This window comes from Borostomias antarcticus (assembly GCF_949987555.1).
Source record: "Borostomias antarcticus genome assembly, chromosome: 17".
In the NCBI taxonomy this organism is placed as follows: domain Eukaryota; kingdom Metazoa; phylum Chordata; class Actinopteri; order Stomiiformes; family Stomiidae; genus Borostomias; species Borostomias antarcticus.
In genome coordinates this window covers 19,833,832-19,845,838 of record NC_140250.1, presented here as the reverse complement: position 1 = coordinate 19,845,838, position 12,007 = coordinate 19,833,832, and the positions used below count along the sequence as shown (strand labels likewise).

Genomic DNA, 12,007 nt, shown 5'->3' with positions numbered 1-12,007 from the left:
GACAGTGTAGGTTACAAGTGTGACCGTCTTGTGCTGTAGTTTAGCTGAGTATTTTCATGATTTAATCATGTGGGCTGATTTCATAAATGTTTAGGCTTGTAGGTGCAGCTGCTACAACTCTATCTCTAATGTATTTTGTACCACGGTAAACTAGAGGGCTGATAGTAGCCCAGCAAAATCAATCAGAAACTCGAGAAGTTTCAAAAAAGTCTGGATAAGGCTATGCAACCCTGGCTGACTCCATTGCAAGTGATCGGACAGAGTGTATTGTGCAAGTCATCAGTGTATTGTGCAAGTCATCAGAGGGGCGGGGGCAGGGGGGTGGGGGCCGGCCGGGAGGTGGGCGTCTCTTTTTGAGGGGTCAAAAAGAGCCCTCAAAAAGACCTCACAAGCCAAAAAGGTGTGGGCACACCTGTCCTACTGCTATGAAGTTGTGCGCAAAAATAAGTTTAGCTAGTTTTATATAGCCTATGCCTTAGACGGAAACAACCTGTGTCTGCAGAACTTTGTTACCCATCCTAACCGACTGCATCTTTACAAGAGGGACACGGTAAGTGGGAAGCATTTTTGTGTGAGGGCTAAAAAACTAGAGAAATACATATGCTTAGAAATTCATTGTTAGTCAAAAGACTGACTAAAACTGAATCAAAATTTGCTGTCAAAATTAAGACTGTATAGTCTTAAAGGAGTAGTAAAGGAAAAATGCATGTTTAGCCCTGTTTTAAGGTTACTTATGATCATATACAATGGTTCAGATCAAAATGTTGACAAAGCTAGCATTTTCGAGAAAGTTGATAATTGCTCTACCACAGTTTTGGTCATTTTCAAAGCAACAGCTGCCACCACTCTAAAAACATAATGATACTGAACATTCCGCCAGCAGTTTCAATGGCACAAAAATTACTATTAAAAGTTAAATTATTAAAAAACTATAAATAAAAAAAATAAAAAATCTGAATGGATCCGTTAAAGAGCTAAACATCGTGAACATTTTAAAGTTTGAATGATGTTTCTAGCACAAAGTATGAAGAAGTAGTTAAGGAGACAAAAACTGGGGAGAACTAGAAGAATAAAAAAGAAAGAAAGAAAGAAAGAAAGAAAGAAAGAAAGAAAGAAAGAAAGAAAGAAAGAAAGAAAGAAAGAAAGAAAGAAAGAAAGAAAGAAAGAAAGAAATTGTGGGAATATCACAAGTTGGGCTAGCTTCTGCAAGCTAGCCCACCTAATAAACTACTTACAAGAAACAACATTTGTTGAAAATGGACACATAAACAAGTGTGGGTAATGTAGATTCATTCACATTAAAATGAGACTGTTTTGTAACCAAGAATAAACTCCTCGGAGTACCTTTAAGTGTAACATTACATGAATCCGTAGTTTGGGCTACCCCCTGGTATACCGTTATATTTGAGTTTCTATCCATAATAATGTAGCTACACTTTCTAGAGAGCAGCAGCATCCCCACAAACTCATCTGACTTTGTGTTGCCATTCTGCCCCCTATACCTGGTCCAGGGCGGGTCCTGGATCTCTCGCCAGCGCCCTGCCAGGATCCATTTATTCCATTCATTTTTCACTGTCAATCTGCTCTTCAGTATCTACAAATAGCCTAGTATTGTTTTATTACCGAACTGACCGTTTTCGAATGATGAAAGCCTTTTTGGTTCGGAATTACCTGTTGTATCCTATACATGATATTATGCCTATATTAGTATTTTATATTATATATATTCTATACATGCCATTATGCTTATTTTTGTCAGTGCTCAGCGGTGTCAAATCTCCATGTGTGTTTTGTATCTCTCTTAGTATATCATACCATGTGTGTTTGGTATCCCTCTTAGTATATCATACCATGGCGGACACGGTATTCATGGCAGAGCCGGTGTGTCTGATTGAGAACGACCGTGACGTGAAACTGCGCGTGGTCCCCAGTGCCCTGGACATCCTGTACCAGATTGACCAGCATGTGGTGGTGGTAGCTGTGGTGGGTTTGTACCGCACTGGCAAGTCTTACCTCATGAACAAGCTGGCCGGCAAGAGCAAAGGTGGGCACACACGCTCCTTCCTCGCGAAACAATTCATATATTTCATTTCATTTCAAACCTTTATACTCTAAAGCATTGAGGATTCCTCACAGTGATGACAAGTTTACACAGGGACACAAATATCAACAAAACAAATGCAATATAGCCTAGAATAATAATAAAAACAGTTAGGCCTACGGGTCAAGGTACAAAGCTATGGATTTAAACTCTGTGACGGAGTTAGAGTCTGTTAGGTATTCCACATTAGGCTACGGAGTAGACAGAGTCCAGGGGTCTCCAAGTTGTCACATAATGTCTATAGATCCGAAGTGTACGTCGATCACGATCGACCAGTAGCTATGCTGGCATGATTTTGAGCTATTAAAAAAGCCATACAAAAAAGTGACTGAATGAACATAATAAAAGCTGTTATGTTTCGTTACACTATAGCTGATGATCAGTAATTGGGCTAAAATACAGTGATTGGCTACATTAATTAAAGCAAAAACTCTGTCTTCTAATGTTGTTTTCATGCTATACCCTCCATTCTCAAGGATTTGCCCTTGGATCTACCATTCAGTCCAAGACTAAGGGCATCTGGATGTGGTGTGTGCCTCACCCCGATAAAGCTGACCACACTCTGGTGCTGCTGGACACAGAGGGACTGGGGGATGTAGAGAAGGTGAGGGGTCAAAGTTCACTCACTAAGTTATGTTAACTGATGTCCAACCTGGGTTTATTACTACTATACAGTCTATGCAAATATTGTCAAATACTTGATGTGTACTCGATTTGTCTTACCCAGCGCAAAGAAACCAATGGAGTGCCACAAGAGCCAAAATGCACATCAGTTATTTTAATAAATAAACTGAATAAATTCAGTTTATTTGCCAAGTATATTTTCACGCTCTAGGAATTTGACTCAGTAGATGATGCAGATGACTTGCATAATACAAAGAAGCACAATAAAACAAGAAATAAGTTAAGCATTAAAGCTGCTAGCAGCCTCGACAGGTATTCACAGCTGTCCAGCCACCACCTTGTCCAGCCACCGCCCAGTACAGCAACTGTGCTACACATAGAAAAAATGTTAACCAATTTTTGGCCACAGGGGGAGCCACAGTGATCGGTTGCATTTTAGCCATTTTTAAGCATTTTAGGTTGTTATAGCGCCACCCAGTGGCCAATCAGCATAATATTTCTCCTGTTACCTTTTAGCATGCCTTTCTACTACCGTACCAAGTCTCGGAAATATCGACATGGCGGTTAGGCCTTAACCCGGAAATGAGCTCTCTAGCGCCCCCATTTGGTTTGATTGGGCCGATAATGGAGAGGTCCCTTTCTTTTATGTGTCCAGACATGGCTACAAAGTTTGGTGGTGTTTGTTCCAACCATTGAGACATTATATACTTTTATGTAATAAACCCCACGCAAGCGACACACTGCAAATTTAATTGCCTCATACAGACCCGCTTTTTTTACTTTTCAAAAATGTGCCAAAGATAGTCCTGTAGGTATCGGTCCCTAGATTGTGTCTACCGAGTTTCATGCAGATTGGTCAAAGTTCCTAGGAGGAGTTAGATTTTAAGCGTTTTTTCAAAAAAATCTAAATGGCGGAAAATCTACATAACGGGAAGTTACGGGTTCTTGGGGCAAATGTGTTCCTTGTGAGGAGAAGCATGTCTGTGCAATTTCAAGTCTCTAAGTCATACGGGGCATGAGATATACCTGTTCAAATGCTGTGAATACCTAATAATACAGTACAGTAAATACATTACAGACTATACTGTATGTGAAACTATAGACATTAATTAAGAGACTAATGACATAAAAAGTACAGATATCTGTCATCCAGTATTCGCCTTATTCCCCTCAGCTGCCATATTGGTCAGTCTGACGTAATTAGGGGTGCGGATGCGGAAGTGCCCGTTGCCTTCAATGTTAAAAGTTCACTGTAAAAACACCACTTCAAGAACCAAAATAGTAAAAATAACAGGCTGAATACACTATCGGGGTTACAAACTCATCATTATCAGACTCTGATTGTTTTTCACTGCCGTTGTTTTCGCGTTTGGAAATACATCGGAGTGAATGCAGCTGATGGCTAACTATGGCTCATTCACCTCCATGTATTTCCAAACGCAAAAACAACGGCAGTGAAAAACAATCAGTCTGGTAATGATGAGTTTGTAACCCCGATAGTGTATTCAGCCTGCTATTTTGACTATTTCGGTTCTTGGAAGTGGTATTTTCACAGTGAACTTTTAACATTGAAGTCAACGGGCACTTCCGCATCGGCACCCCAGACTGACCAATATGGCTGCCAGGTGAATAAGGCGAATTGCTCCCAGAGTAAAGTGAACAGTCAGTGCAGGCAACATTAATTAATAAGTGTCCAGTACAGTGGTTCACTTGTTGGTGAGCAGCACTTGGAAAGAAACTGATGAAAATCTTCTGCCAGATGGATGTTTTTGGAAGATGTGGTGACTAGGATGAGAGGGGTCACTGATGTTCTTCATCAACTTTGGATTTTGGACTAACACTTTAATTCTTCCTTCTATGTTTCCAGGGCGATGAGAAGAATGACAGTTGGATCTTTGCCCTGGCTGTTCTCCTCAGCAGTACTCTGGTGTACAACAGCATGGGCACCATCGACAACACTGCCTTGGAGAAACTACAGTATCCTGTATATCTGTATTAAGAGAGTAGATGTTTTGAAGCACAGTAGACCTATTTTATTTTTCATTTAACCTTTATTAATTTAACCAGGCAAGCCATTAGGAACAAATTCGTATGTACAATAGCGGCCTGGCAAAAGTCAAAGCCTCTTGAGGGAAGGGGGGAGGGGCTAAAAGGAATGTCAAAAATAAAAATAAAAAAATAAAAAATAATAAAAACAACAATCAGCAGCACACATCCGATCATTTCAGCACCGTTAAAAGACAGCAGCGCACATCCAATCATTTCCAACAAACCCTCCACTTACACACAATCACATCTTCAGGCAATACAGTAAAGATGTAGTTTCATTTCTATTTATTTTTTCATATATAACTTTTATTAGACATTCATAAACAATGTTTTCCAGTTCAAGCACACGGGATGCCACAGAAAGACGAAATCAAGGATGTAGAAAAATATTTTCATCCATGTGTTCCTCATGAGAGAGGTCAGGTTAATTTTATCCTTAACCCCACTACCTACAGCTATGTGACAGAACTGACTGAGCACATCAAGGTGAAGTCCAAGCAGGGAGAGGAGGATGAATCTTCTGACTACATGCGATTCTTTCCTTCTTTTGTGTGGGCCGTTCGAGACTTCTCCCTGGAGCTGAAGCTTGATATTAAACCCATAACAGCAGATGAGTATCTGGAGAACGCCCTGAAGCTGAAGGAAGGTAAGAAGAACTCAATCTGAGCAGGAACTTACAACAGACGTACAACAATGAATTGCATTTGAATCTATGTTGACCACCCTTCAAGTCTCAAATGGCCTTGAGAACGGTGTTTCCAGTTTCCTGAACACAGAAAAGACTTGTCCTAGACAAAAATGCATTGAAAAATCCTCTTTGTTGTAGACTTAACTTCTGTGGAAACACTCCTGTTCTATATATGGAATTACAGTAATGGCATTACTTGACCCTGTCATTTATATTTATATTCCCAAGGTGAGAATGAGCAGATTGCTCTATACAACCTGCCTCGCAGCTGCCTCCAGAAATACTTCTACCCTCGCTGGTGCTTCGTGTTTGATCACCCGGCTAATATAGCGAAGATGAGACGATTGGATGAGCTGACCGATGCTGACCTGGAGCCAGACTTTGTCCAACAGTCCAAGGCCTTCTGTTCCCACATCTTCACCAATGCCAAAGTCAAGACCTTAAAAAGCGGCATTAAGGTTACCGGCAGGTGTAAGTTTGACCAAAAACATAACTTCTATAGATATGGTAGATGTTACTACGGTCCAGATACAAATAAATGATAATACCATCAATTACAATAGGGGCTATGCACTTCGTGCTTGGCCCCTAATTAGTTATATATTTCTATAATAAGGTCAATAGTAAGTTCATGGTTTCTACTCCCCTCAAGGATCTTAGAAATCTCATTCTTTGATCAGCCTCCTAAGTTGGTGCTTTGATTGACAGTTGTTTGTTGTTGCCTTGGTGACCGCCGCACGAGGCGTTAGCTGTTGACTGGGAAGCCCTTGTCGTCACGGTTGCCGTACAGATAATGTGCATCATTCGTCATCTAAGAACATTGTTAGCAAGGCTTCAGCTTTATCGGCGGCGCAATCAAGGCAAGCCTGTTATCGTAAACTAGGCTACATAGCTGACCAGCTACGGGGACCTGGGTGACTCCATGGGTACCGGATGATGACTGAGAGATGCAGGATTGTGGGTCACTAGACATCTGGTGTATGAAGTGCAATCCTCCTTCTCTATATAAGAAGCTCCTCTTCTCTCACCCTGTCTCACATGCCTAAATCACCACCCCAGTTGCTCTGTATCTCCAAGTTGTTTGGGACCATAGTCATGCTGATACTGTGACTTCTTGCCAGCTTCATCAAACTCTTACCAACCCGTGTTTTGTTATCTCGAGATGTCGAGAAAATTATCCCGTTATCACGAGAAAACGAATAAAATGATCTCGTTATCATGAGAAAACGAAGGAAATTAACTCGTTATCATGAAAAAACGGTGGGGAAAAGATTTATGAATGCATGGCCGCTTAGGGCTTCCGTACTTTACATAGTACAGTTTCTGATTAGTTTAAAGGTTTAGTAGACAGTGTTTTGAGTTTAAGTAATTATACAGTCCTTTAGTTTAATTGAAATGTAGTCATTGTAGCGTGAGCTGTTACAGTAGATATTAACTTTATTTTTGTACTTGATACTGAAAATTGTCACAGCACCTTTTTTACCTTCTCAATACACCAACAGCTACAGTGGCATACCTGGCATAGTGTAGAAAGGTGACTAGTGTAGGCACATCCAAATAAATCAGCCAGGTGCAGTGTCTACAAACAAAGCATTAAATAGGAAATAAATGCCTACACACTGGAATATACTATAGAACTACAACTATATACTACTTTTTATTTTATTTATTTAACCTTTATTTACCCAGGCAAGCAATTAAGAACAAATTCTTAACTAATCCTTCTATCATGATTGTCCAAAGTAAGCCTGTGTTTCTAACCCTAACCCTAACCTGTTTCTGTCCCACAGTGTTGGGGAACCTGGCAGTAGTCTACATAGACACAATCTGCAGTGGGAAGGTCCCTTGCTTGGATAATGCTGTGTTGGCACTAGCAGAAATTGAAAACTCCAACGCTGTTGAGCGTGCGAGGGTGTTCTACCAGAAGAATATGACAGATTGGGTGGCGTACCCCACTGAGACCCAGGAGGAACTGTATGAAATTCATGCCAAAAAAGAGAAGGAGGCTTTGGCCATCTTCATGAAAAGTACCTTCAAGGATGAGGGCCAGAAGTACCAGACCAAGCTCGGGGTGTGTGTGTACCTAGAAAGTATCCTATAGATGTGCATTGTCCTCAGATAGGCTTTATCTTGGAATATTACTTTTCAATGCAAAATCTTCAGGATTTCATTGAGGATTAGGCAAAATTACAGTAAGTAGGTAAGGTAGGTGGTTAGCAAAATTTCCCCTTGGGTCGGTCGGTCGCTACTTTATTAATCCCCAAAGGGAAATTGCACTATTACAGCCACATTCAAGGGACATCAACAAAGATTAAGAAACAAAGAACGAGCAATGCAAGTATAAATATAATATACAATACTAAGAAGAGAAAAAGAAGCAAAATATTGAACTATGCCTTTAATGTACTGTATGTGGTTCCGATGTAGTTTTTACAACTTTGTACAAATTACATTGTAATTATTTTTCAGGAGGTGCTTCTGGCAGAGTACAACCAGATCTGTGAGAAGAACTTCAAGGCGTCGCAGGAGGTGTGTGATGGGTTAATCCAGCGTATCTTCGCCTTCCTTGAGGAGAGACTGAATGCTGGGTGTTACATGACCCCTGGTGGATACAAGGAGTACAACACCGACCTCAAATTTATGACCAGTGTATACAGGTCAGAGTGGGGCAAGGGAGTGAAGGTAAGTTGACAAGGTGGTGTGTCTCCATTGCTTAACTGCACATTTCCTTATTGCACTTAATTTCAGTAGGACGGCTATTTATTCTGAATTAACCAACTTTGGTTAAAATAAACAAAGATTCCCCTAAGTAATTTAAATATTAGCTTTATATGACTAACTTAAGTTAACTCACACATTTAAGCTAATTTGATAATGCTAACATAAGCTTGCTAATCCTAACATACTGTAGGTTAAATTGCTAATGCTAACAGCAGCATTAACCAGCCCTTTAGCTATTCTTATTGCAAATAACCAAACCATTTTTCACAAAGTAATCAACCAAAGCTGTTTGCATTTTACCACAAAGTAATCTAACATACCTGTAGCAAGGTTATTATAGTTAACAAAAACTAACTAAAAAATTACTATGTATGAAACATTTTAGTTACCTGAAATAAAAACTAGGTTTTACAAAGAAATGATAACTAAAACTGTATTGTGCATTTACAAAACTAACTAAAATAAACTAAAATTGTAGAGAAAATGTCCTTAGTTTTAGTCTTTTTCAGTTCATACATAAGCCTAGTATTTTGGGTGGATATGAAATCTATCCTCCATTTTTATTTGAGCTGTGCCCATGCGCAGAAGGAACCTGACATGTGCCAGATTGTCTATTTCACACAAAGTGAAACATTGTGAGCTTGCGAGATCAAGATATTCTCACGAGGCTAGTGCATAAGGTAAAAAAATAAAACTAATACCGAAACTAATAATAAAAACTAAACTTAAACTAAGCATTTTCAAAAAATAAAAATGACACTTAAAGGAGTAGTAAAGGGAAAATGCATGTTTAGCCCTGTTTTAAGGTTACTTATGATCATATACAATGGTTCAGATCAAAACGTTGACAAAACTAGCACTTTTGAGTATGATAATTGCTCTACCACCGTTAAGGTCATGCAATGGATGTGGGTGGGCGCCTTGAAAAATCATTCAAAAACATGTTCAACTCTCGATTTCAAAGACAAGAAGCTCACAGAGGGGGTAATTGGTGTCCGTTGGTGTTCTGACATCAAATTCGCCGCAAAGTATGAATCCTGTAGGGTTTTATTGATCATTTTATGAAATCCATTGACTTGTATTGAAGTGACCGTTGTAGATGTGTAGATCAATCCGCAGAGGGGATTCAGGAAGCGGAACTACTTACGGGAGCTATTGTTTTTGTTTATGTTGCTAGGCTACCTAGTTTGCGGACGTTTACACAGGTATGTGCTGCGACTAAATAGTTTTATGCTAAATATTTAAAAAAGCCTTTCCAGATGAACTAGAATCTTACTTTATGGCGAATTATATGTCAGAATGCCAACTAACACCTTGGTGAGTTTCTTGTCTTTGAAATTGAGAGTTTAACATGTTTTTTGAATGATTTTTCAAGGTGCCCACCCACATCGATTGTATAACCAAAACGGTGATAGAGCAATTATCAGACTTTCTCAAAAGTGCTAGTTTTGTCAACGTTTTGATCTGAACCATTGTATATGATCATAAGTAACCTTAAAACAGGGCTAAACATGCATTTTCCCTTTACTACTCCTTTAAGTAGCAAACCTACTTCAATAACTAATTAAGACTAAACTGAAATTAAAAACAAAAAGTTAAAACGATCTAAAAATAAAAACTAATAAAAAAAATATAAAACTATAACCTTGCCCTGAAGTCACCCAAAATTCTGATGCCTTCCTCTTTCGAGCGATGATGTCATCCAGCATGCAATAAGATACAAACGGCAGTGCTTCCCATACTTACAGGGATAGTTCAGAATTTTGGACATACAGTAGAGCCTCATTTAGGACTTACTTGCTACTTACTTAATGTTGTTGATTGATGGAGAACATTTTCAGCTGATTCCATGCTCTCTCGTTCCGGCATTAGCAGCATGCTAATGCCAGTGCTATACAGTAGAAACGGTTAGCATTCAAAGAAAACTCACTTAAACACTCCACAGTGAACCCAAATCAAATATGAAGACAGTCTGTTGGAGGCTCATTTGAGTTTTTATACCATCATTTTTGAAGTTCAACTATCGTTGAACCCATTAGTTTGTTCTGACCAAGGCTATTTGTCCCTCTCTGTAAATAGGAAGTCAGAGAGATACGTAACTAGCCGGCACTATATTGTCTTCATTATACATATATAATATGTCTACATGACAACAAGGAACAATGAGTGGACTATTCTCTTGCTATCAACACAAGAAGTTTTTCCTTCGGGATAAATAAAGTGAATCAAATCAAAATCAAATCAAATCAAAAGTTGCAAGGGCCATGTTCGAAAGGGATATGGTTGACTTTGATGAGGAGTTTAGTTTATCTGATGATCCTTACTTGTTAGGAGTGTTTATAAGTGAGTTTTCTTTGAATGCTCTGAGATTCTGAGAACAGCTCCCCCTGTGGGCATAGAAGAAAAGATCTCATCAGCCTGAGTCTTTTTCCTCAGGCTGTCTTTAGCAAGACACCAAACAAGATTTTAGTTTTGACTTCGCAACTTGTGTGTGTGTTCCAGGCTAATGAGGTGCTGAAGGTATACCTGGATGGGAAGGAAAGCTTTGGACAGGCCATACTGGCAGCAGACAAGAACCTCACTGAAGCTGAGCAGCGGGCAAAAGGTGATTTGAGTGTCTTCATCCCCATAATACCTGTCCTGGAACTGGACAAAGAGAGCTTACCTTCACCTTTCTCTCTCCCGGTAGAGGAGGAGGCGAAAAGGGAGCAGGCTGAACGAGAACGTAACGCTGCAGCAGAGAAACTCAAGGTCCAGGAGAAGTTGATGGAAGACCAGAAGACAAGCTTCGAGCAGCATGTCAACCAGTTGAAGGAGAAGATGGAGGGCGACAAAGAAAGAGCCAAAGCAGACTTTAACAGAGTTCTGGAGGCCCAACTCAAGGTAAGACAGAATAATACCACAAACACACATACAGTACATGCACCAAAGCATGCAAGCAACTTGCATGAACACACACTTTTAGTTCGTGCTAAAAATAAACTAAGCCAACAGTTTTCAAAACATTTACCTTCATTCCAACACTATATAACATCACTGTATCTAAAGTACATCTGCAAAATGTCTGTTTTTTTTTTACACTTCAGCTACAAAGTGACATTCTCCAGCAAGGCTTCGAAGACAGAGCACGCCAAATGGAAAGAGATATTGATCAAATCCGGAGTGCGATGAGGGAAGTGGTTGTTAGTAAACAATCTAGTTGTATACTTTTTTAGGATCTTGCTAACAAAATAGTTTTGTTGAGATCTGCATTCATTTAAAGTAGTAGTAGTAGTCCAGTATTGAGCTAGCTGCAGCTTTTCTGCAGGCTCTCTTTTCTGGGCTATATATTCGAGGAATTTCGAAAATAAACAAAGAACGAATTGTTTTGATTCACGTTTCGTTGGGTACCTTTAATGTCCAAAATAGCAAAAAAAAAACTTTTAACTCCCAGAGCTCTAAAGTATGTAAAACGCAGAATGCCCTGAACACTTTCACTCAATCCCGGAAATCTAGAAAGCCGCACAAATGACTCTCCTCAGTTCCCCAGCACATGTCTTGATGCTCACCACCTTATTGTGAATATGAAGCAAACTGAGATGATATTTGATCCAAAGTCAATTGGTGACCATAGTCCAGCAATCCTTCACAATGTACGCATAAATCAGGTTCCTTCATATACATGTCTTAGCATGTTTATGCATGAGTGTATGTATGCACTATATGTACATATGTTGTGTGACGCAGCGACATGGAGCCCAAGACAGATTTCCCCGTAGGACAATAAAGTATACTACAGGGGCGAGGCCAGAATATGTAGGGGCGTGATGTTTAAATGCCAATTG

At 39.6% G+C, this 12,007-nt stretch overlaps 1 protein-coding gene across 1 annotated transcript; it reads left to right on the top strand.

Moving 5' to 3' along the window:
- Nucleotides 1-1,866: 1,866 nt before the first annotated feature.
- LOC311320335 (guanylate-binding protein 1-like) lies at nt 1,867-11,724 on the top strand (the record flags this gene model as incomplete). The annotated part of the gene is made up of 9 exons (XM_084452066.1): nt 1,867-2,044; nt 2,578-2,705; nt 4,593-4,702; nt 5,230-5,420; nt 5,691-5,933; nt 7,253-7,533; nt 7,932-8,144; nt 10,686-11,066; nt 11,713-11,724. Exons 1-9 carry the CDS (start codon nt 1,870-1,872, stop codon nt 11,722-11,724), a joined length of 1,734 nt encoding a protein of 577 aa, XP_084308192.1. The 5' UTR covers nt 1,867-1,869.
- Nucleotides 11,725-12,007: the final 283 nt, after the last annotated feature.